Here is a 20,457-nt window from a genome sequence, read left to right on the forward strand (position 1 = left end):
CAAGATATCAATTAGACTTGTAATTTGTAACTTACATTAAGGTTTTAAGTTTGTTTTTTTAAAATTATCAATTTAAGTCTTATTAATTTTAAAACTATTAAAAATTTATATGATTATTAATTTTAAAATTTATAAAATTAATGAAAATAAATACAAACTGACCCAACATCAATATTAATTTTTAAAAAGAAAATACAAGCGTGTGGTGTGAAGTGGGTTCTGTTTTATTTGTTGTTTGGTTTAAGTTGAAACTATTCCAATGAAATCATTAGCAAATCTCAACTTTTGTCTGTTACCTTCGTGTTCGAGAAAGAAAATTCAGAGCTGTTTTTACGGTAAAATACATTTTAGTAGTCCCTCTATTTTAAGAAATTAGTCGTATATACCCTTCTACTTTAATTTTTTTCACACAAGACCTTGTGTTTTTTATTACTGGTCATGCATAATCCCTCTATTTAGGTATGTTAATGTTACTTACAGTGCTAGAATTCAGCACACTTAAATTAAGTTGGATTAACAAGATATCTAATTTCTAGAGATAATTAGACTATTAGAGAATGTTTTACGAGGTTATATCTTTTATTGTATTATAATTTTATTGGGTTAATTTTTTCTCGATTAATTTAATCTTGCTCGAGTTTAAATTATAGTTTTAGAGATCTATTGAAATCAATTGTTTTTATTGTTAGAGTAATTGTGTAAAAAACAAAAAAAATTGAGAACCAAAATTAAAAATGGTTCTTTTATATCAATTTTTAGTGGGGAAAAGATAAAAAGAAAAACAAGAAACTATATTTTCAATTTTCTGGAAGAAAATCTTGAAACTAGATTAATAAAGAAAAAAAAACAAAAACAATATATAAGAATATTTGAGTTAATAACTAAATCATTATCTCTACCATTTGTCCACCACCATTACGAGATTCATACCATAGATTACGAAATAAAAAACTAAAAGAATAGGGTTTGTGAACAAGATTGGATTGTAGGGGTAAGTATGAATACTTTGAAAGAATAGAGGGACCGTGAAAGTATTTCACAAATAAAATAAAATAAAATAAAATAAAAAGCAATCGAAATGAAGGAAGCGAAAGGGAAGCCGGGAAGAGAAGAGAGATCCTCGTGTCACTCTCCACGTTTGCATTTAGGTAGATGACGATAAGTGGATATACCTTCTCGCCCAATCAAAAGTATAAAACTATTTGTCTCTTCTCTGCATCTCTCACACAACAAATTTCTGAAAATGAAACGTCAGTAGTGATTTTCTTCTGATTTGTGGAACTACACGACATCATCCTCATCCTCCGTAAGAATTGTTCAGTTTTTGGATCTTTTGATTTGGTCCTTGAAATCAAGAAACCGTGTTCATTGGGATTTTATTTTTCATGTACTGGTAGTATTTGACTTTTTCCAACATGAAGGGTACATGCCTTGTTTTATAATTCACCTTTTGCAGCATGAAGAGAAGATGTCCTGTCGTATAATCATTACATTAGTGTTCAATTATGAATAATAAGAACAGGGTTTGTTGTTAGTTATCCAAGAGTAATTAATTCTCTTTGATTAACACTAACTTGTTATTATCTGCTTGCTTTCCATCATAACAGAAGAGAAGAGAAGAAAAAGCAGCTGTATTTCTTAATTTTAATTCCGACTACATTTCTTCACATCTCAGGTGCGTTATGGCTACAAAAGGGAATTCAGGAGACCGCAAAAGCAATAACAGTTTGTTTTCCATATTTTTGATTGCGGGTTTATGCTGTTTCTTCTACATCCTGGGTGCTTGGCAGCGAAGTGGCTTTGGAAAGGGTGATAACATAGCCTTAGAGATCTCCAAACAGACAGATTGCGGTGTTTTCAACAATCTTAATTATCAGAAAAGTGGTGATGCTGGCATGATTGATGATGGAGCACAAGTCAAGGAGTTTAAGCCCTGTGAAGACAAGTACATCGATTATACGCCTTGTCAGGATCAAATGAGAGCAATGACGTTTCCCCGAGATAATATGATCTACAGGGAACGCCATTGCCCTCCTGACAACGAGAAGCTGCCCTGCCTTATTCCAGCACCAAAAGGATATGCAAACCCATTTCCTTGGCCCAAGAGTCGCGACTATGTACCCTTCGTTAATGCTCCTTATAAGAGCTTGACCGTTGAGAAGGCTGTGCAGAACTGGATTCAGTACGAGGGCAACGTGTTTAGGTTCCCTGGTGGAGGAACGCAGTTTCCTCATGGAGCAGATGCCTATATTAATGAACTCGCTTCTGTTATCCCCATGGATAATGGAATTGTTAGAACTGCTTTAGATACTGGATGCGGGGTAAGTTAAATTATACTAGTAGCCTTTGTTTTCCTATCATGTGGTCTCTTCTCTGCATCTCACACAACAACGACTGTTTTTCTTAATAGTCTGATTTTTGCTTAGTCTGCACTCTGCCGCATGGAGCTTTGGTATTTACTCTCTTTCGAATTTCATTTTGCTCATTGCTTTTGACGGTGCTTAGGTTGCAAGTTGGGGTGCATACCTTTTCAAAAAGAATGTTATAGCTATGTCGTTTGCACCAAGGGACTCTCATGAATCACAAATTCAATTTGCATTGGAAAGAGGCGTTCCTGCTGTTATTGGTGTTCTTGGAACTATCAAGCTTCCATATCCATCGAGAGCCTTCGACATGGCCCACTGTTCTCGTTGCCTGATCCCTTGGGGTGCTAATGGTGAGAATTACCTATGCTTTGTTGTATAAAACTATAAAGTATTTTTAAAAAAGGCATTGCAGGCAAGTGCTCTAAATAGTTTCTTGCTGTTGATTTATCTTTTTGTATGCATTACAATTACCTTATAGAAGCATGAACCAGCCGAACCACCTTGGCCCTGTTGACATGACTTGCAAAATCAGGACATCTTGGAATTTAGCCATTAGAATGTTTTTTTGAGTTTAGCCAGCATTGGATCAGTTAAAACATTATGCTATCTGGCTATAATAAAGTGTAGGATGGCTACTGACATGGACCTTCAATGTGTTTGTGGCCTTCATAATTTATATGTTTATATTTTCATGATATTTGATATTATTTGGCTAGATAGTTGCAATGCAGTCATTGAGAGCTTCAAGTTTGGACTTCCCTTTTCAGATGGAATGTACATGATGGAAATTGACCGTGTTCTTAGACCTGGTGGTTATTGGGTGCTTTCTGGTCCCCCCATTAACTGGAAGAATAATTACCAAGCGTGGCAGCGTCCTAAAGAGGAATTGGATGAGGAACAAAGGAAGATCGAAGAGGTTGCCAAACTTCTTTGCTGGGAAAAGAAGCATGAGATTGGTGAAATAGCTATCTGGCAGAAAAGAATAAATAATGATTTTTGCCGTGAGCAGGATCCTAAACCAACCATGTGTAAATCAACAAATCCAGATGATGTTTGGTATGTTTTTGTGAATGTTTAGCAACAAATTTATGTTTAATATTTCTTCTCCAGACAATTTGCTAGAAAGAAGATGAACTTTGGTTGAAAAATTCAAAATAGTTTTTTTTTTTTTTTTTCCTGTTGTGGAACTTCTGCCTATTATTTTCCAGCAAGAACAACATTGATATAGCAGATCCATGTGATTGTTGTTCCCTAAGCTGCTTTGTTAGTTTATTTATTTATGTTCTTTGGTCCTGTTTGAGTGGATTGCCAGCTGTTGCAATATTGATGACTGAAATTATGCCAATAGTGTTACCATTACTTAAGTTGCAAGCTGCAACGAGGATGAGTTTCCATGATGAAAGATTTCAGTAGCTTGCGTATTTCAAATTATTCAGAATGATAAGTTCTTTGAAGTTATTTGTTTGAGGTAGAAAACTTTTGCTCCATGTTTACTGTAGTTTTTCATATTTTTCTAGGTACAAGAAAATGGAGGCATGTGTAACTCCTCATCCTGAGACAGATGAAGTCACTGGTGCAGCATGGCAGCCATTTTCAGAGAGACTTAATGCCGTTCCTTCCAGAATATCCAGTGGCTCCATTCCAGGATTGTCAGTTGAGACATTCCTAGAGGACAGTCGAACATGGAAGAAGCATGTCAATGCCTATAAGAGGATAAACAATGTCATTGACTCAGGGAGGTATCGCAACATTATGGACATGAATGCTGGCATGGGAGGCTTTGCTGCAGCTCTTGAATCTCCAAAATTGTGGGTTATGAATGTTATGCCCACAATAAATGAAAGAGACACTCTGGGTGTTATATATGAACGTGGCTTGATTGGCATATATCATGATTGGTAAGTTTTGGAAAATGCCCTTTTTGTTTTTTTTTGTTTTTCCTTTCTCTGCTCACATTATTTTGTTGATTGAATTTCTACTACTAAGTAGTGCAGATAGAATAGCCATAAATTTCTGTTGATCACGGCTACACTTTCCCCGTCATTTTTCTAACAACGTTTCTTTTTGGCCTCAACTCAGCGAGGCTTCTGTCCCTACTATCTGGTGCTAACTACACTGGTCTTTTAGGTCTCAACTATTTGGTTATGATCCAATCCAGAGCACTACTATGGTGCAATGGGTTCTCGTAACAGGACGGTCTTGAGTCTGGGGTTATAGAAAAACATCCAAATCTTCTTCTCCCTGATATAAGTTTTCTTAAAGCAAATATTTTGGCTGTTTTTAGAATTAGAAGCCTCTCAGCTCACTTTTACTGGAGGTTTGAAGCTTAACTTGGCCCACTGTTTAGGACATAACCAATTTTAAGGTTAGTTAATATGGGATTTTATGAACCAAATATAAGCATTTTAACAACATTTTTCCAATGAATACACTGCAAATTTATTGGATAAAAAAAATTTCCCATGTCATTCATACTTTTGCATTTTGATGAGTTTCTGTCTGGTCTTGAAAAGAATTGTGGAGATGAGAAAAGGGAACCATAAACCAAAGAAATTATACTTGTGAGTATCTTTTGTGCATGGTTGGTGTCTTAGAGGATTAGAGAACCTAATACATCTTTTGTTCTTCCTGATAAGCAAGAAAAATGAATTTAGACTATGTTGTAGATGGAGCTTGATAGGTGGTAGTGTTTACTCTTTTACTGACTAATTTTGGCTATGCTCTAACCGTGGTTATTCTACCTGGCCATGTGAAAACTACCTTCATGCTCTGATGTTTAATATGTTAAATTTTATCCAATAATATTACTGTAGTATGGGGAAGGTTTAATCTTATTCTGGTTTTTATTAAATTTTTAATTTGCGAACTTTCATTTATAGGAGTACAAGAAGAAAGTAACATGGGTATAACTCTTTTTACTGTTTTGTGTGTGTAAATTTCTGCTGAGAGTTCCAACTCTTTTTATTGAGAAAAGATTGTTTATGTTGGACTGATGTCTCTCTTATATCATTTACGTTCTTTAATGTCTTACTTTATCCTATGATCTTTCTTCTTTCTGCATCAGGTGTGAAGCATTCTCCACTTACCCAAGGACATATGATCTTATTCATGCAAATGGTGTTTTCAGCTTGTATAAAGACAAGTAAGTCTTTGTTTCTGATACTTTTTATTCAATTCTAATAGAATAGAGCTTTAGGATTTGAGGAAAATGCTTGGTAGCACAAATGACAGCTTGAGTGGGAATGATTTATAGGGGTTTAAATGATTATATTTAACCATGTCCCAGTGTTCCACCAAACCTAACTTGCAAGTAGGTTCGCATGTTGCCTTGGGTAAGATTACGAAAGCAAAAGATCATTTGGTTCGTTATGTAGTTTTTCTTGATCCAACAAATGTTGCATATTATTTTCTAGCACTAAATAGTTTTTAGATTACAAAAATAGATTCTCTATGGGACCAAGTTATGTAGGACAAAAAAATATCTTAAATAATTTGTATTATACTGATGAACGGTTAGTTATTGTACTTTTTAGGTATTTAATAAGCATCAAATAATTTTATTTACGGTTTGAATTATTTATCTTACTAATTAATAAAGTTTTAATATACCAAGAAGTCTCAAATCACTTGTAATCGTGGTATCCATATGTTGTTGATACCTTGTTTTGTAAATCCTGATTTAAAATAAAATAACAAGTTAGATCCATTCCTTTATTTTTATATTTTATGTTTTAGTGTTGTCTGAAAAACTTTTTGAGAATAACGAATGCAAGTCCTAGGATTTGTTTCATGACTTGCGTCAATTGGAAGTGTAAAAATGTATCATACGTTGATTTTTCCTAGGATTTGCTCTCTCTTCTCTGTTTTATGTCTTACAAATTATTAGTTCACTCACTAGGATCGCAGCAAACTTATTTTGATCCACTACAGAGAGAATCAACAAGGTCAAGGGACGTTCTGACTTAAGTGGGTCAGTGTTTATTGCTAGCGCGAATCAGTATATTTTAAACTCTTGATTGCTTCTCGCCTAAACACCACTTCCTTCTCAAAAGTGGACGTTATTTTGCAAGGATAGGAAGTATTTTTGAAATGAAATCAATGCTGCTGCTCACCCGCTCTTCTTTAGCGTTTCTTGATGAAGCATGCCAACCTTCAATTATGGTATTTTAAGAATCTTTGCATTTTTGTTTTGTTGCAACCATTGCAGGTGCAATATGGAAGACATTCTTCTAGAGATGGATCGTATTTTAAGGCCTGAAGGAGCAGTCATATTCCGTGATAAAGTTGATGTGCTTATCAAGGTGAGGAGAATTGTGGGAGGGATGAGATGGAAAGCGAAAATGGTGGATCATGAGGATGGGCCGCTTCCGTCAGAAAAAGTGTTGTTCACCGTCAAACAATACTGGGTTGCAGGCGAAAACAATAGCACTTCATCACAGTGAACAAGTGTTTTTGGATTATATCAGGGGGGTGATTGTATCAGGAAGAGCTCAACCTTTCCTAGTCAGATCCTACAGATTACTACTACACATGGGTCATCTAGCTTCCAGCCAGCCAAGGAATGCTGTTTATGCAGAATTGTTCTAGCTTCCAGCCAGCCAAGGAATGCTGTTTCTGCAGAATTGTTCTAGCTTCCAGCTAGTCAAGGAATGCTGTTTCTGCAGAATTGTTTGTTTACCGAATTATGCTCTTTCATTTGAGATAGTTATAGAATGTAGATAAGTTAGTTTCACCTACCAATTGCATCATTCTTTTCCCGATTAATAAATCTCTTTCTTGGCTTTTGAACATGCTGCTACCATGTTTAAAAAGTGATTTTTCAGTGTGATAATCACATCTTTTGCATTAAAGAGCTTCAAGAGAGTTCCACCTAGATTCATTAATGACCTTCACATCTTTGGATTAATGTAATATAATGGTTTGTTACATTTTCAATGTGTAATTTTTGAAATTGAAATGCTGGTTTATTGCATTACAAGATATTACATAAAAAGAGAATTTCAAAACATCATTAAGAGTGTATTTGGTATTGTGGTAACTATTGTGGTTGTGGTTTGAAAAAAGTTATTTTTATAAAAAGTATTTTTAATTGAGGTTGGTTTGAAAAAATAGGTGTTTGTTTAAAATTGTGATTGAAATTGAGGTTGAAGAAAAAGTAGTTTTAATGTGTTTGGTTAAAAATGCTCTTAAAATTGAGGTTATAAAATATTTTTTTAAAAAAAAGTACTTCTAATGTGTTTGGTTAAAAATGCTTTTGAAATTGAGGTTATAAAATAATTTTAAAAAATATATATATTAATATTGATGGTTTTTAATTTAAATTTTATGGATTTAACTATTGCTATTACATCATGAAATAGATCACACTTAAAAAAATTATTTTAATAAAAAACTATCTACAATTTCATTATGTACAAAATTCATCCGACAAGAACTACAAAATTAGATAAAATATTATCAAGAATAAAATTAAGATTATAGTACGAGTAAATTTAATTCACCTTAAACTAATTTAAAAAAAAAAACAAAAAAAAATTGTTGTTCACGTTCACATGAACAATACGAGTGAAATCAATTAACTACACTGATTTTTTTTAAAAAAATCCCTATTCAGCGAACAGTGGAGACATGCTCCACTGTTCACTGAATAGTGGAGGCATGCTCCACTGTTTAAAAAAAAAACTATTCAGTGAACAGTGGAGGCATGCTCCACTGTTCACTGAATAGTAGCCTCAGTTTGGGGGACCCATGCAATTTGCTGCTTTCCATTTCCCTGCGTCTCGCACGCAATAAATTGGGGGACCCATGTACAGTAAACAACTTTTTTTTCTTAACCAAATATTTGCTTAGTGCATTTTTGAAGAAACGCAACCTCTACCTCGTAGCCAAACGGGCTCTAAGTAATCATGCAGAGGCAAGTATTTCATCCATTTTATATGTATTTTTTTAAGAAAAAAACACAGAAAAAAAAGAAATAGTTGGTTTCTTGAAATATATATACACAATGAAAATCATAAATCTAAAAATTTTTAGGAGTCCTAATAATTATGTTGACAGGTCTAGAATTTATACAAAGATTACTAAAAGATTAGATATTTCTTTTGGCTTTAAAAATTTACTTAACGGCTAGATTATTGCATATTATAGGTTGTCCAAGTAACTCGTCTCTAATAATAATTCACATGAATTATCAGTAAGAAATCTCCTAACTCTTTTTAAAAGAGGTTTAGGAGAGAGTGATCACTATACTTTAGAGTGCTAGCTTTTTTTATGTGTGTTTTAGGTGTTTATGCATTCTACTTACTTTTAGAAAATAAGAGGCATGCATTTTTATTTGTAGAAAAACCTAAAAATCTTATAAATGATAAAATATCAATTTTCCCCTCAAATAATATCACATATATTATTTTAGGCTAATTTTAAAAATTTATTCAATCAAGTCCTTATTTGATTGTTTAAAGGTCTAGAATTGTAATCATAATCTCCTGTATTAATTATATTATAATCCTCAAATTCTAAAATTTATTTATAATCAAGTTACACTTGATCAATTATCCCATTTTAATTTTTGACCAGTGGTTCTTATGTGTGTGATTTATTAGGTTTCTAAATAAGTTGACATAAATATAAATCATAATTCTAAATAAAATAAGATGAAATAAATTAAAAAAAAATTAATTTATTATCAATTCAATAATTTATTGATTTATATTTAAAGTCAAGTACAATACCTAACAACCTCTCATAATCCCTTAAATATTAGAAAAGTTATAAGTGGTTTCACTTAACTTTCTAGTGATCAATTTCTAAATATAATTATTATTCCTTCATCAATAATATCCCTACTTAGATATTATAACATAAAATATGTCTATATGTCTATTATGTCAAATCATGTTTATTCTCAATATCATAGTAATTGATTCTTTGAAGAAAATTTGAAACTCTTTTTAAATCTCATCCCACCTTACATAAGGATTTACAATAATGTTATTTGAGAACAGATGAAATATTTTCTTTAATTCACATAAGATGATGAATCTTCTTTTAATTATTTAAATATCTTTCTATAGTTCATGTTATACCTAATATCTGCTCTTTTATTACAATTGATTGGAACAACATGTTGGAAGATCTCGAATTGTGTAAACTTGTTTAGTATATTTGTTATTAATATTAAAACTAATAATTCCTAAAACAAAGTAATCTTGAAAATAAGCTTAAAAAGAGGCACAATATTTTAAAAAAAAAAAGAATTCAGTTAAAAACCCACTACAAATTTAAACAATACAGGTTCTAAGGCCTAACTCAGGCTCAAAAGGTCTACGGGAATTGTAAAGACCCATCTCGATTCACTCAAAAAAAGAAAAAAGAGAGAAGAGACGGGGTAAGAAAGGCAACAACACATATTATAATATTATACTTGTACTATATAAATAACGATCGATAGACTAACTTCTAAAATAATAAATATCAAAGATTAAGCACATATAAAATATAAAATATTAATTAATACAAAAAAAGAAGAAGAAGAAGTAAGCAAGCCATGTTGAGAATAGGAAAAGTTATGGAGGCAACGATCACATGAAAGCAGCTGCAAATGGTATGGTATGGTATGGTTAGGGTTCTACCTTTGTTAGAGAAAGTGTTCATACTGAGGTCATAATTAATAGAAATGATGTTAAGTCAATGAGATTTTTTAAAAGATTTGATGTCAAATGGATGGGATTTCTGTTGTTTGAATCCAATGAGTACTATTCGATGTGATTCTATAAATAATTTTTAATGTTTTTTGTTTTTTGTTTGTATATATTTATTTGCCAACCCTTCGAGATTGTGATATTTGAGGATTTTATGTAATAATTAGTATTTATTTCTTATTTATTTTTGTGAGATTGACATATTGATGTATTTATTCATAAATCTCTCATTAATTACTCGGGTTGGGTCATTCAAGAACCAAAAAGATCAATTAGTAAAGATTTGACCATAAAATAAACGAAATAAATAAGCTTCCAAGCTCAACTTTGACCACCTTGCCAATTTTTGGTCTCAATGACTTAAATAAATAAATAAAAATTAATTAATGAATTAATTAATTATTCTAAATAAATCTTGAATTCCAGTAAGAGGCTTGATTGAAAATTAATCAGCAAAATAAACTTGGAAAATAATTAGAAAAATAATGGCAGGAATGAATTAGATCTTAGGATTAGAAACATGTAGGGTGGCCATTCTTAAAAAATAATATTTTTATCTTCTCTTAAATATAATTAACTACTAAACCTTCATCTAAAATCATGCATTTTTTTAAGATTCTTAAAGTACTCTTCAAATATTAAAAAATAATATTTTTTTTAAATTTGTGTTTTAAATCATCTATACTTGTCTATATTTATTTGAGACATCTTATTTCAAATTTATGTTTTTTATGTTTTATTCAACTTTTAAACTACTTGATATAATATATCCTTATTTAGAATAAAAAAGAAAATCCAAAGGGTGGATGGCCAGTGATGACAATGCTAAACCTTACTTCGAGAAATAATACTCGTATAATTTATACTTCGAGAATTCTTTCAACCTTGAATTCCAAATCGGTTTTTTTATAAGGAACTACTAGCTTTGATTCTACACAAAACACCTAATATATTAGATAATTTAATAATAAATCTTAAGAACTTCAATAAAATGTTTTTGATCTCTCATATAATATATTTAATTAATCATCCTTAACATGTTGATTCAATCATTGATTCCATGAACAATATTCTACATATTTTTTATTTTTTCCTTTTTAATATAAAAAAATACAATTAAAAACTTAATTTTGAATGAAAATGAGTGACACCTGATAAATCAAGATGAAATATGGAGTTCTAAACTTAACTTTAAAAAGTTAAGAATAAAAGAACAATAATGTCAAAAACTAAACCATATAAAAATGCAACTCAAGTAAATAAAGCTATAAATAAAACTTTAAAAGAAAAAATTAAATTGTAATAAATAAAAAAAAGCAATAGATAGCACAAAGATGAGAATAAATTATGTATATAGAGTTGGTCGTTGTTTTCAACGACTAAATGATCTATTTATAATATTATAAAGAGATAATTTCATATAAATATATAATTTTAATCCTAGTATAATTTATACTACTTTATTTGTACTTATTTTTCTGATAATTTTATATGTTTATACCACTCTATAATATCCACTAGTTAATTTGCTAAATACTACTTTTATTTAAACATCATTATAAATTTTAAATTACTGATTGATGATGTATTTTACTTTTTTTTATTATTAGATTGTCGAATCATCGTCTTCATCGATTTACTTGAAAACAAATAGCAAAGAACTAATATTCTTGATCATACGACATATAGATAAATTAATTTTAGTATAAAAAATACTTTAAAGTGATTGTTATCATTCTTTGATATAACTAATCTTCTTATCTTAAAATTCTAAAGACTAGTCATAAATGTCTTGGCTTTCTTTAAAATCAAGAGGTGGCTCCTTTTCTCTTAATTAGCCTTTTCTATACTAATCCTTGATCATGTCCTCGTGTAAAATAGAAAAAAATATGTGTAAGTAAGGGGCCTTGAATTTAAACCCCGAGTTTTAGAGTTTTAGAGGGTAACCACACATTTAAATAAAAACACTCTTAGTGTCATTAAGTATGGTTATTTATTTAGGCACAGCTCTAATTTTGTTATATTAATATAATAATTTAATTTAATTAAAAATATTATAATTATAATTATTTAATGTTATATCTAGCATGTCCTTATGCTAAGTAAAAACAAGTATGAAAGCATAACATTTTACAAGTATGGAAAGAGATTATATGATTCTCAAGACAAAAAAGCATTATCTTGAAAGATTTTTTTAAAAAAAAGTGAAAAGATTGAACCTTCAAGTAATCAAGACTTTTTAGCTTAAATATTTTCACTAAATTGTGAAATAGCTAAATATAATTGATGATAACCTATGATGCTATCTTTGCATTCAAGAAGAGCTCCTAGGAGGATTATGCATGTTGGACATACTTATAAGAGTTATATGAACCTAGTTGGGTAGGGGAAACTTGAGAAATATCAAGTGTTGGTATAAAAAATTAAAAATAAAAAATAGGATGAACAAACTATTTTATTAACATACCTAAATTTATTGTCTTACAATTTTTTAAATTTGAGATTATTATAATTATAATTATTTAAAATTTAAATAATTATAATTATCATAATCTCAGTTAAAAATTGTGCCTAAGTAATAATGTTGTATTAAAAATTGTGCCTAAGTTAACTTATTAATAATAAAAAAAAAAGGATGAACAAACTTAGGACCAATCAAACCAACCGAACTCTGAAGCAGGGGGGGTTGACTTCGTACATGATTTTGCTTGCTTTGGTAAGATTTTATGCAACGACTACTCTTGTACAAGGAATAATGACTAATTTTTTTGAATCCCCTATAAATATCCTTGATTCCTATACATTTGAATTTAGAAACTAAACAAGAAAAAGAGAATGAACGTTAGAAAAATTATTGTATTATCAATGCATCTTTCTTGAGAGCTTACTTGATTGAAACCTTTTATATTATGATATTGAGCTTGAATATTTGATGGATTTCCTCTCAGAATGAGCGTAATCATCTACCTAAATTTATTTGTGAAAACATTGTGTAAGTTTGAGTGTCATAATAAGTCAGATTCTAGATTTATTCTCTATAAGTTATTAGTTCGAGTTTTACAAATCTCATGGTCACTGAAGGTTTACATAACCGTTAACTTTAAGACCCGTTGGATTTGTCAAGGTGTACGCAAACTGACTCGAACACCCACGTTAATAATAATAATAATAATAAAATAGATAGTGGATTAACTTTAAGGGGTGTAGCTCAACTGGTTAGCTTTATATTTGCTCCCTAAAGGTCACTAGTTCGAATCCCAAAAACTCAGGGTCACTGGAAGTTTACATGGTCATTAATTTTAAGGCCCGTGAGATTAGTCGAGATACGCGCAAGTTAGTCCGGACACCTACGTTAATTAAAAAAACAAATAGTGGATTGTGAAATTATAAGTTGTGCTTGGAATTGAATGTGGACTTGGTAGAACTAGTATATTATTTATCAATCTTTACAATCTTTATTTTTATTATGGTATGGTTATATATTATAAAGTTTTAATCATCTTCATGTATTAATTGTCTTGTGTTTGTTGCTTTAAGTTTTCACATATGAATAGAGTGTGTTTTATTCTATCAAGGCATAGTAACCCTCTTCTATGCCTAGCTTTCAATCCTATATGAACCAAATCTCTAATCCCTTTCTATTGATGAAAAGATCAACCCAACTCCTATCATTATGGCAGACACTTTAGTGCCTAAAAGAATGGAAAGGAAAGTGTAAACCTAACTCCAAATAAATTGTTATGGGTACAAGGGAGGCTCGAGTAAAATGGGGCCTTTTAAAATATTTAAAAAATATTTTTTTATGGATATATAATAAATAAGGCCTTGAATAATCTTCATTTTATATTTAGGGTATTTTATTAAGTGAAGACAATATTCATTTCATAAAATATAATTGAAGCTTAAGACTGCTGGGGTGTTTGATTGGTTGTGATGTCTATATATCCCAAAGGGTTAGAAAACATTGCAATTATAATGATAAGTTTGGATTATCTAAGGTTTAAGGAATAAGTAAAGGCATATAAAACTTTTTTGTATTCAAAGTAAAGAGCTTGAATAAAATGAACACAAAAAAAGATATTAGTTGAGGTACATGTAAATTGATTCAAATATTCATATTAATAAAATAAAAAAATATATCATTCTTTGATATCTTAAAAGTTAGATGCTAGAACTTTGAATTTTTATTTAGAATAGAGAAAATTTTAAAAACCTATTATTTCAAAATTTCATGATAATTTTGAATTTTTTTTTTTGTGAAATATAGATTATGATTATTAAGAGCTTTTTTTCTTATACAAAATTTTTGGATAGTTTAAAAATAGAGTAATACTCTAATTATTTGAAAAACTAGATACAAAAGCAATATTTCTTTTCCTAGAAAATTAAAAGACCAGTTTTATTTTTCTATATCTTTTAGGGAACTTCATTTATGATATATTTATTTTGAAATATAAATTTATAAAATCAAAAGTTTCATGATTGAATTAAAACAACACTTGGTATATTGAGGTTTTGACATACGAGGATGGAGACTATTATGTGAGTTATTTGTTGGTTATTTACCATATATGTTTGATAGTAAAAAAGGTGTTGTTTTTTAATTAAGAATTTTTTTTAGATATTTTTTAATTTTTGATATCAGTATATCAAAATCATAGAAAAAAATCTAAAAAATCAATTTAATATTTTTTAAAATGAAAAACAGTTTAAAAAACACTTTAATAAATAATACCAACACAAGTCATTTGCTGGTTATTTATTAAATGTGTATTTGTTAATTCAATGCAGGGTACTTTTCAATTAAAAATATATTAGCACAATGTTTTTTTCTATACTTTTTTATTTTTAAAATAATTATATCAAAATCATAAAAAAAAACCCTATAAAAATTAATTTATTATTTTTTCAGATAAAAAATATTTTAAAAAATAATTTTACTACCAAAATAAACACTCCCAACCTCTACAATTGACTCCGTAGCGGATTCAAACTCGCAAAACCCTAACACTTTTGTTCTCACTATGACGGGAAAAAGCAGGGAATAAAAAAAAAATAGAAACAAAAGAAAAAGGGGAAAGCAAGACAAGGAGGTTAAAGGCACTAGGGTTTAAGACAGTCATCAACAGCATAAACAAAGAGTGAGAGAGGGGGAGAAGGGGAGAGAGGTTTAGGGGTTTTGGTGGATAGAGAAAATGGTGGCAGACAACAAGGGTAAGAAGTTGAAGGTAGCGGAGAAAGGCGAGGAGGACAATAACCAAATCGATGAAGAACTCATTCTCACTATCGAGAAGCTCCAGGAGATCCAAGACGATCTCGAAAAGGTAATGTAAACGTTCAATGTTTTTGTGTATGCGCTATCAATGTCATATATATTTGTATGAAATTTGAGATTTTTTTTTCTGGTTTGGTAGAGTCCAATTACTTTGCATAATGTTTGGTTTTGTACATTTTGTCCTATATATATATACTGAAAATCAGACTCAGCTTATCCATTCTGGGTTTATGCTGTCAGATACCTGGATGTGCTGATTTGCTATGCTAAAATGATTGCTCAAGTTGTTTAATTCCAGTTATAAGTATCTGGTTATGTGATGATGGATACTTGTTCCAGAAAACCAATAGCTAATGCAAGTTTAATAACAAAAAACATAATCAGGAAGGAGGATTATGTTTAAATCATGATTGAAGTAGGATTATGTGTACAGTATGTTGGGAACGATGGCCTTTTGAATGATATGCCTTGTTTGTTCACTGTCTGATTATTTATTTATTTATTGACGCTTGGATGTTTTTTTTTCCTTCTTTGTCTGTGTTTGTTGCTACTTTATACCTTGAACTGTGCTTTGGTTTTTCTGTTTTCATAGATTAATGAAGAGGCAAGTGATAAGGTCTTGGAAGTAGAGCAAAAGTATAATGAGATACGCAAGCCAGTGTATGATAAGCGGAATGAGATCATCAAGTCGATACCTGACTTCTGGTTGACTGCGGTTAGCAGTCTTTTCTCATCTGCTTTCTTATCAAAATATATAATTTTTAACTACTATTATAATATGCCCCTGCCTTCCCCGAAACAGAGTTCATCATTACATCTAATTGTTTGTGGTTCCCTGCAGTTTTTAAGCCATCCTGCTCTAGGTATTCTTCTGAGTGAAGAGGATCAAAAGGTTTGGTTTTGTTCCTGTATGATCTGAAGATTAACTTGTACACTTTCATTTGTTCCCTTCCCTTAGCTGCCTGTCTGTGTAGTAAATTTGATTCCCTTCTTGTATTTTGGTAGATATTCAAATTTTTAAGTTCGTTGGAAGTGGAGGATTCAAAAGATGTTAAATCTGGTTATTCAATAACATTTGTAAGTTTATTCTCTGTCCCCTGCTTGTACAGTTTTGCATGAATAACTGATTCTACTATCTTTTCTTTGCTTGAATAGAATTAATTGACATCTTTTTGTTGTTGTAGGATTGATTGAATAGTTCTTGATTCTTTTTTTTTTATCATTTGCAGAACTTTGAACCCAACCCTTACTTTGAAGAGACAAAGCTTATAAAATCTTTTGCCTTCCATGATGAAGGAACAACAGAGATTACTGCCACACCAATCAGCTGGAAAGAGGGCATGGTAACTTCTTCTTGTCATTTCATAACAGGTTTCTCTAAATTGTATATTCTGTTTTGTTTTTTTATTTAGTTGCATTTCTAAAATGTGAAGGGTCTTCCAAATGGAGTTAGTCATGAAAATAAAGGGAACAAGAGGCTTTTGGCTGATGAAAGGTTTATTTTCTCAACCTGTTTACTTTTTCTCTTATTTCCTTACTCCAAATCTGGTTCTTGTATTCCAATGGTTCTTTTCTTATCTTTATAAATATCTTCTGTACTAGTACAAATAAGGGAAACATTAAAAAAATATCATTACGCAAACAATAATTTCAATTTTTCTTCTTTCAAAACATGATTTATTGTTGGGTAAACTATATTTTTGCATTGTAGATTCATCAGTGTTCCACTTCTACCCCCATAGTGTAGAATATCCAAAATTTACCCTTATATATATTCAAATTTGTCTTTAACTATTAAATAACTTACAACAAGCTCTGTTTTGTTCATTGTTTATTTTGGTTTTTCTTAACTTCTCACATTTTTCTTCCTAGATCCCTATAATTCAAAACTAAAATAAAAAAAAGTAGGCTATGTAATGGATAGAAGATAAAATTGGGAATTTTTTGAAATTGGAAGGGTAACTTCAGAGAATTTTAAACTAAAGGTGTAGAAGAGGAACATTGATTAATGTATAATGGCAAAAATTAAGTTTACCCTTTATTGTTTGATTGTCACTAGTCATGGTGCTCATTTTCCTGCTCAACCAACTTATGATGTCTTTCCATTTGATGAGTGTGTGAAGGGTCAATTTGATCTTTGTTTTAGTAATAGTGTTATGATGTATGCTTGTTTTAGTTTTAAGTGGAATACAATTCGTGCTTGCAGGATGTCTTATATCATTGTTTAACTTTAGTATATTGCCTATTGTTTTTCCAAATCTGTTCTTTGTAATATTTTGTATTTTGTGCCTCACCTTCAAATTCGCCTGCTTAAATGCAGCTTCTTTAGCTGGTTTAGTAACACTCAGCCAAAAGGCATGATTGATGACATGCAGGATGAGGTAAGTTGACCCTGTAGCTTACAAAGTAATAGAGCTTTATTCCTTGGTATAAGCATTATGGATATTTTTCTTCTTTATCAAATAGGTTTACTGAAGCTAGCTGTTACAATCTCTTACATAATAAAATAACTGCAGGTTGCAGAGATCATTAAGGAGGATTTATGGCCCAATCCACTCTCATATTTTAACATTGTAATTAAGTCCTTTTCCTCCCTTTTTTTCTTGAAAATGAAGCTTGAAAGCAAGTGTAACTTTCCTAATTCTCCAATGTAGGATCCTGATGAAGAGGACTTTGATGGGGATGAAGCCAATGAAGGGGTAAATGGATCCTATTTTATTATGTTTTGTGAATGTTATAACGTTTCTGGTGTTTTCCCTTCCATTTCAGCTGAGGGCATGCATTTTTTTTTCATTATTTCATTGTTGGTAATTGGAGAGTTCATTTGATGGTTTTCTTGATGGCTTGTTGGATGTGAAGATATTGAAACTAGAATAGATGGAAGATACTAGTTCTGCAGAAGTATGAACTTGATAGAAAGTCTTTTAGCAAAACTTGACTGGACATGAAAACCAAAATTCAATGATGTTTTTGGATTGATATACAAATCAATTTACAATTGCATGAAAATGAGACCTTCGACAAAATTGAAGTTGCTGAAGAAATCTGAAATCTGAATAGCAGGAATTTGGTGTTCCATAGTGCTTTAATGCAGGCTAACTCACTTTGGGCATCAACAAATTCCAATTGTGTAAAACATATTTAGCTATTTAAAGATTTTTTTAATCCTGTTGGAAGAAAGGGTTGCTGGTGGGATCTTAAATTCATTCTTCAGGGTTTGTTATGGCTGTAGATATCAGGGATGCTGCATTCGTTTTCCTAGTAATGACATCATTGCTTGATCTTTCTTAGCTAGAAACCATCCATAAAGATGATAGCAGTTTAGGTGCAGCTCTAATGACTGATTAAAGAATACATGTGAAGTTTAGGCACCGTTCAAGTAATGACATTATTGCTTGTTCTTTCTTAGCTAGAAACCATCCTTTAAGATGATTCCAGTTTAGGCGCAGCTCTAATGACAGATTAAACAATACATGTGAAGTTTCATATGACAGACATTCTGCTGCTTATCACAATGAAATAAAAGTTTTGTACCATTATATCAAGCCTGTCAGACTGAATGAGAATTTATTGGAATCAGTAATAGGATTTCCAAAGAGGATTTTTCAAATGTCGTCTGATTTCCTGTGTTTTGCCTAATTGCAGGACAAAGATGGTGATGACTCTGAAGAGGAGGATGATGGGCAAGAGGAAGATGACGATGACGAAGAAGAAGATGATGACACAGGCAAATGATTTCCTTTACTTCTTCCGTTTACTTGTATCAGCTTTCTTTTTCGGTCAACACCTTGTATAAAGTGGTCTAAAAGGATTGCTGGTATCATGGGCTGGGGATGGTAACCCACGCTTAACTTTTCTGTTGGTAGATTCCTCTACTACATAGGGAACTAGCTGGTACCATGGTCGGATAGTGGTTTTCTGACTTTATTCCTGTTTCAGGGCCTTCCTTTTTGAGTATGGGGTTATTTTTGTGATTTCCTCCCTGAAATGCAGGTTTATAGATGATGATGGTATGTTAGCCTTTTATTTTAACTCCTTTTGCTGTGAACCTCATCAAGTCAAATGTAGAATATCTGTGGTGTAAAGCTACTTGAATATCCTATATTTGTTTATCGTAGAAAGTTATGTTTGTGGGATAGTTGAGAAATCTATACAGCTTATCTTATCATAGGAAGTTAATGATGTCGGATTATTATGAAATCTATATAGCTTATCTTATAATGCCATTTAAACTTAAATGACTAGCATAATTGGAACTTTTTTGCAAAATCTTGTAGCTAACTCATAACTTTGAAACACCAAGTTTAATGTTCACTATCCGACTCATATTTCATTCATAATTAGTGGAAAGGCCAATAGGAATCATGGTGATCATGATTTGCCTGTTTCCCTAAGTTGTGCAATCCTTGGACCTTGTGGCTCCTCGGCAGCTTGAATCTTGAATAAAAAATGTCTACAAACTTTGCCATCTCCAATCTCATGAACTTTCCCGACTTGATCGTCTTGGCACCCTGATAAACCATAAAGAACTGTCTTGATTATCGTCATCCATCGCTTTGATGGTATTTTCTCCCATTTGTTGGATATGGCACTTGAAGTCACACCAGAAGCAAAGCCAGGAATATGATATCAATGGTTTAATTCAGTGAGAGTGAATTTTGGTGGTTCAGATTTGTGAAATAGTCAGGAAAAAGGTAGGCTCTTTAGCATAGCGACCTGTGTTAGAACACGCAACATCAATATGAGCATAGAAGTGAGAAGTGATTGAACACAATATCAATTAGAATATAGAAATCTAGCGGTAATGTAATGATACTTTCTTCACGGGAAACCTAAAAGAAAATCTGTGTGCTAGAAATTCTCTATTTGCTTATATCATAAAACTACATGTATGGAGCACTAATAAGTAAATTAACTAAATCTATAAACTAATTAACAACAATAAAACACATTAAGAGCCAACTATGGCATATTCCTACATCGCACTATTCACATAGTTAGCTACATGCTCATTGCATTATTCACATCATAGTTCATAGGCTTTTTTGCCTTTCTAGGCCCTAAAGTTTTTCATTATTTGCACTTCAGTCATTATACTTTACTTCCTTTTATTTTA

The 20,457-nt window shown here is 31.2% G+C and overlaps 2 protein-coding genes across 7 annotated transcripts; both read left to right on the plus strand.

Annotated features, from left to right (window-relative positions):
* The first annotated feature begins 1,091 nt into the window (after positions 1-1,091).
* Positions 1,092-7,156, plus strand: LOC133678729 (probable methyltransferase PMT2). Of its 6 annotated transcripts, none has more exons than XM_062101207.1 (7): positions 1,092-1,148; positions 1,676-2,321; positions 2,506-2,716; positions 3,134-3,422; positions 3,884-4,264; positions 5,431-5,508; positions 6,574-7,156. In XM_062101207.1, the coding sequence occupies exons 2-7, from the start codon at positions 1,683-1,685 to the stop codon at positions 6,806-6,808; spliced, it is 1,833 nt and encodes a 610-aa protein (XP_061957191.1). In that variant the 5' UTR covers positions 1,092-1,148; positions 1,676-1,682; the 3' UTR covers positions 6,809-7,156. The 6 variants fall into 6 exon arrangements, with proteins under 6 accessions (XP_061957191.1, XP_061957188.1, XP_061957187.1 ...); XM_062101204.1 differs by lacking the exon at positions 1,092-1,148 and adding an exon at positions 1,155-1,422; XM_062101203.1 differs by lacking the exon at positions 1,092-1,148 and adding an exon at positions 1,155-1,306.
* Positions 7,157-15,037: 7,881 nt separating this feature from the next.
* LOC133677928 (NAP1-related protein 2-like) lies at positions 15,038-19,479 on the plus strand. The gene is made up of 10 exons (XM_062100068.1): positions 15,038-15,390; positions 15,934-16,056; positions 16,183-16,233; positions 16,347-16,418; positions 16,571-16,684; positions 16,775-16,836; positions 17,662-17,722; positions 17,858-17,914; positions 17,996-18,040; positions 18,987-19,479. Exons 1-10 carry the CDS (start codon positions 15,262-15,264, stop codon positions 19,074-19,076), a joined length of 804 nt encoding a protein of 267 aa, XP_061956052.1. The 5' UTR covers positions 15,038-15,261; the 3' UTR covers positions 19,077-19,479.
* The last annotated feature ends 978 nt before the right edge of the window (positions 19,480-20,457 follow it).

Source organism: Populus nigra, chromosome 18, assembly GCF_951802175.1.
Source record: "Populus nigra chromosome 18, ddPopNigr1.1, whole genome shotgun sequence".
NCBI classification, from domain to species: domain Eukaryota; kingdom Viridiplantae; phylum Streptophyta; class Magnoliopsida; order Malpighiales; family Salicaceae; genus Populus; species Populus nigra.

What these genes read in the sequence shown, in the direction of transcription:
- LOC133678729 (XM_062101202.1), top strand. An exon ending in CTTTAGATACTGGATGCGGG is followed by an intron (nt 2,322 to 2,505) that starts GTAAGTTAAATT and finishes GACGGTGCTTAG; the next exon opens with GTTGCAAGTTGGGGTGCATA. An exon ending in ATTGGCATATATCATGATTG is followed by an intron (nt 4,265 to 5,430) that starts GTAAGTTTTGGA and finishes TTTCTGCATCAG; the next exon opens with GTGTGAAGCATTCTCCACTT.
- LOC133677928 (XM_062100068.1), top strand. Translation starts at nt 15,262, where the DNA reads ATGGTGGCAGACAACAAGGGTAAGAAGTTGAAGGTAGCGGAGAAAGGC. An exon ending in CTGGTTATTCAATAACATTT is followed by an intron (nt 16,419 to 16,570) that starts GTAAGTTTATTC and finishes TATCATTTGCAG; the next exon opens with AACTTTGAACCCAACCCTTA. An exon ending in GGGATGAAGCCAATGAAGGG is followed by an intron (nt 18,041 to 18,986) that starts GTAAATGGATCC and finishes GCCTAATTGCAG; the next exon opens with GACAAAGATGGTGATGACTC.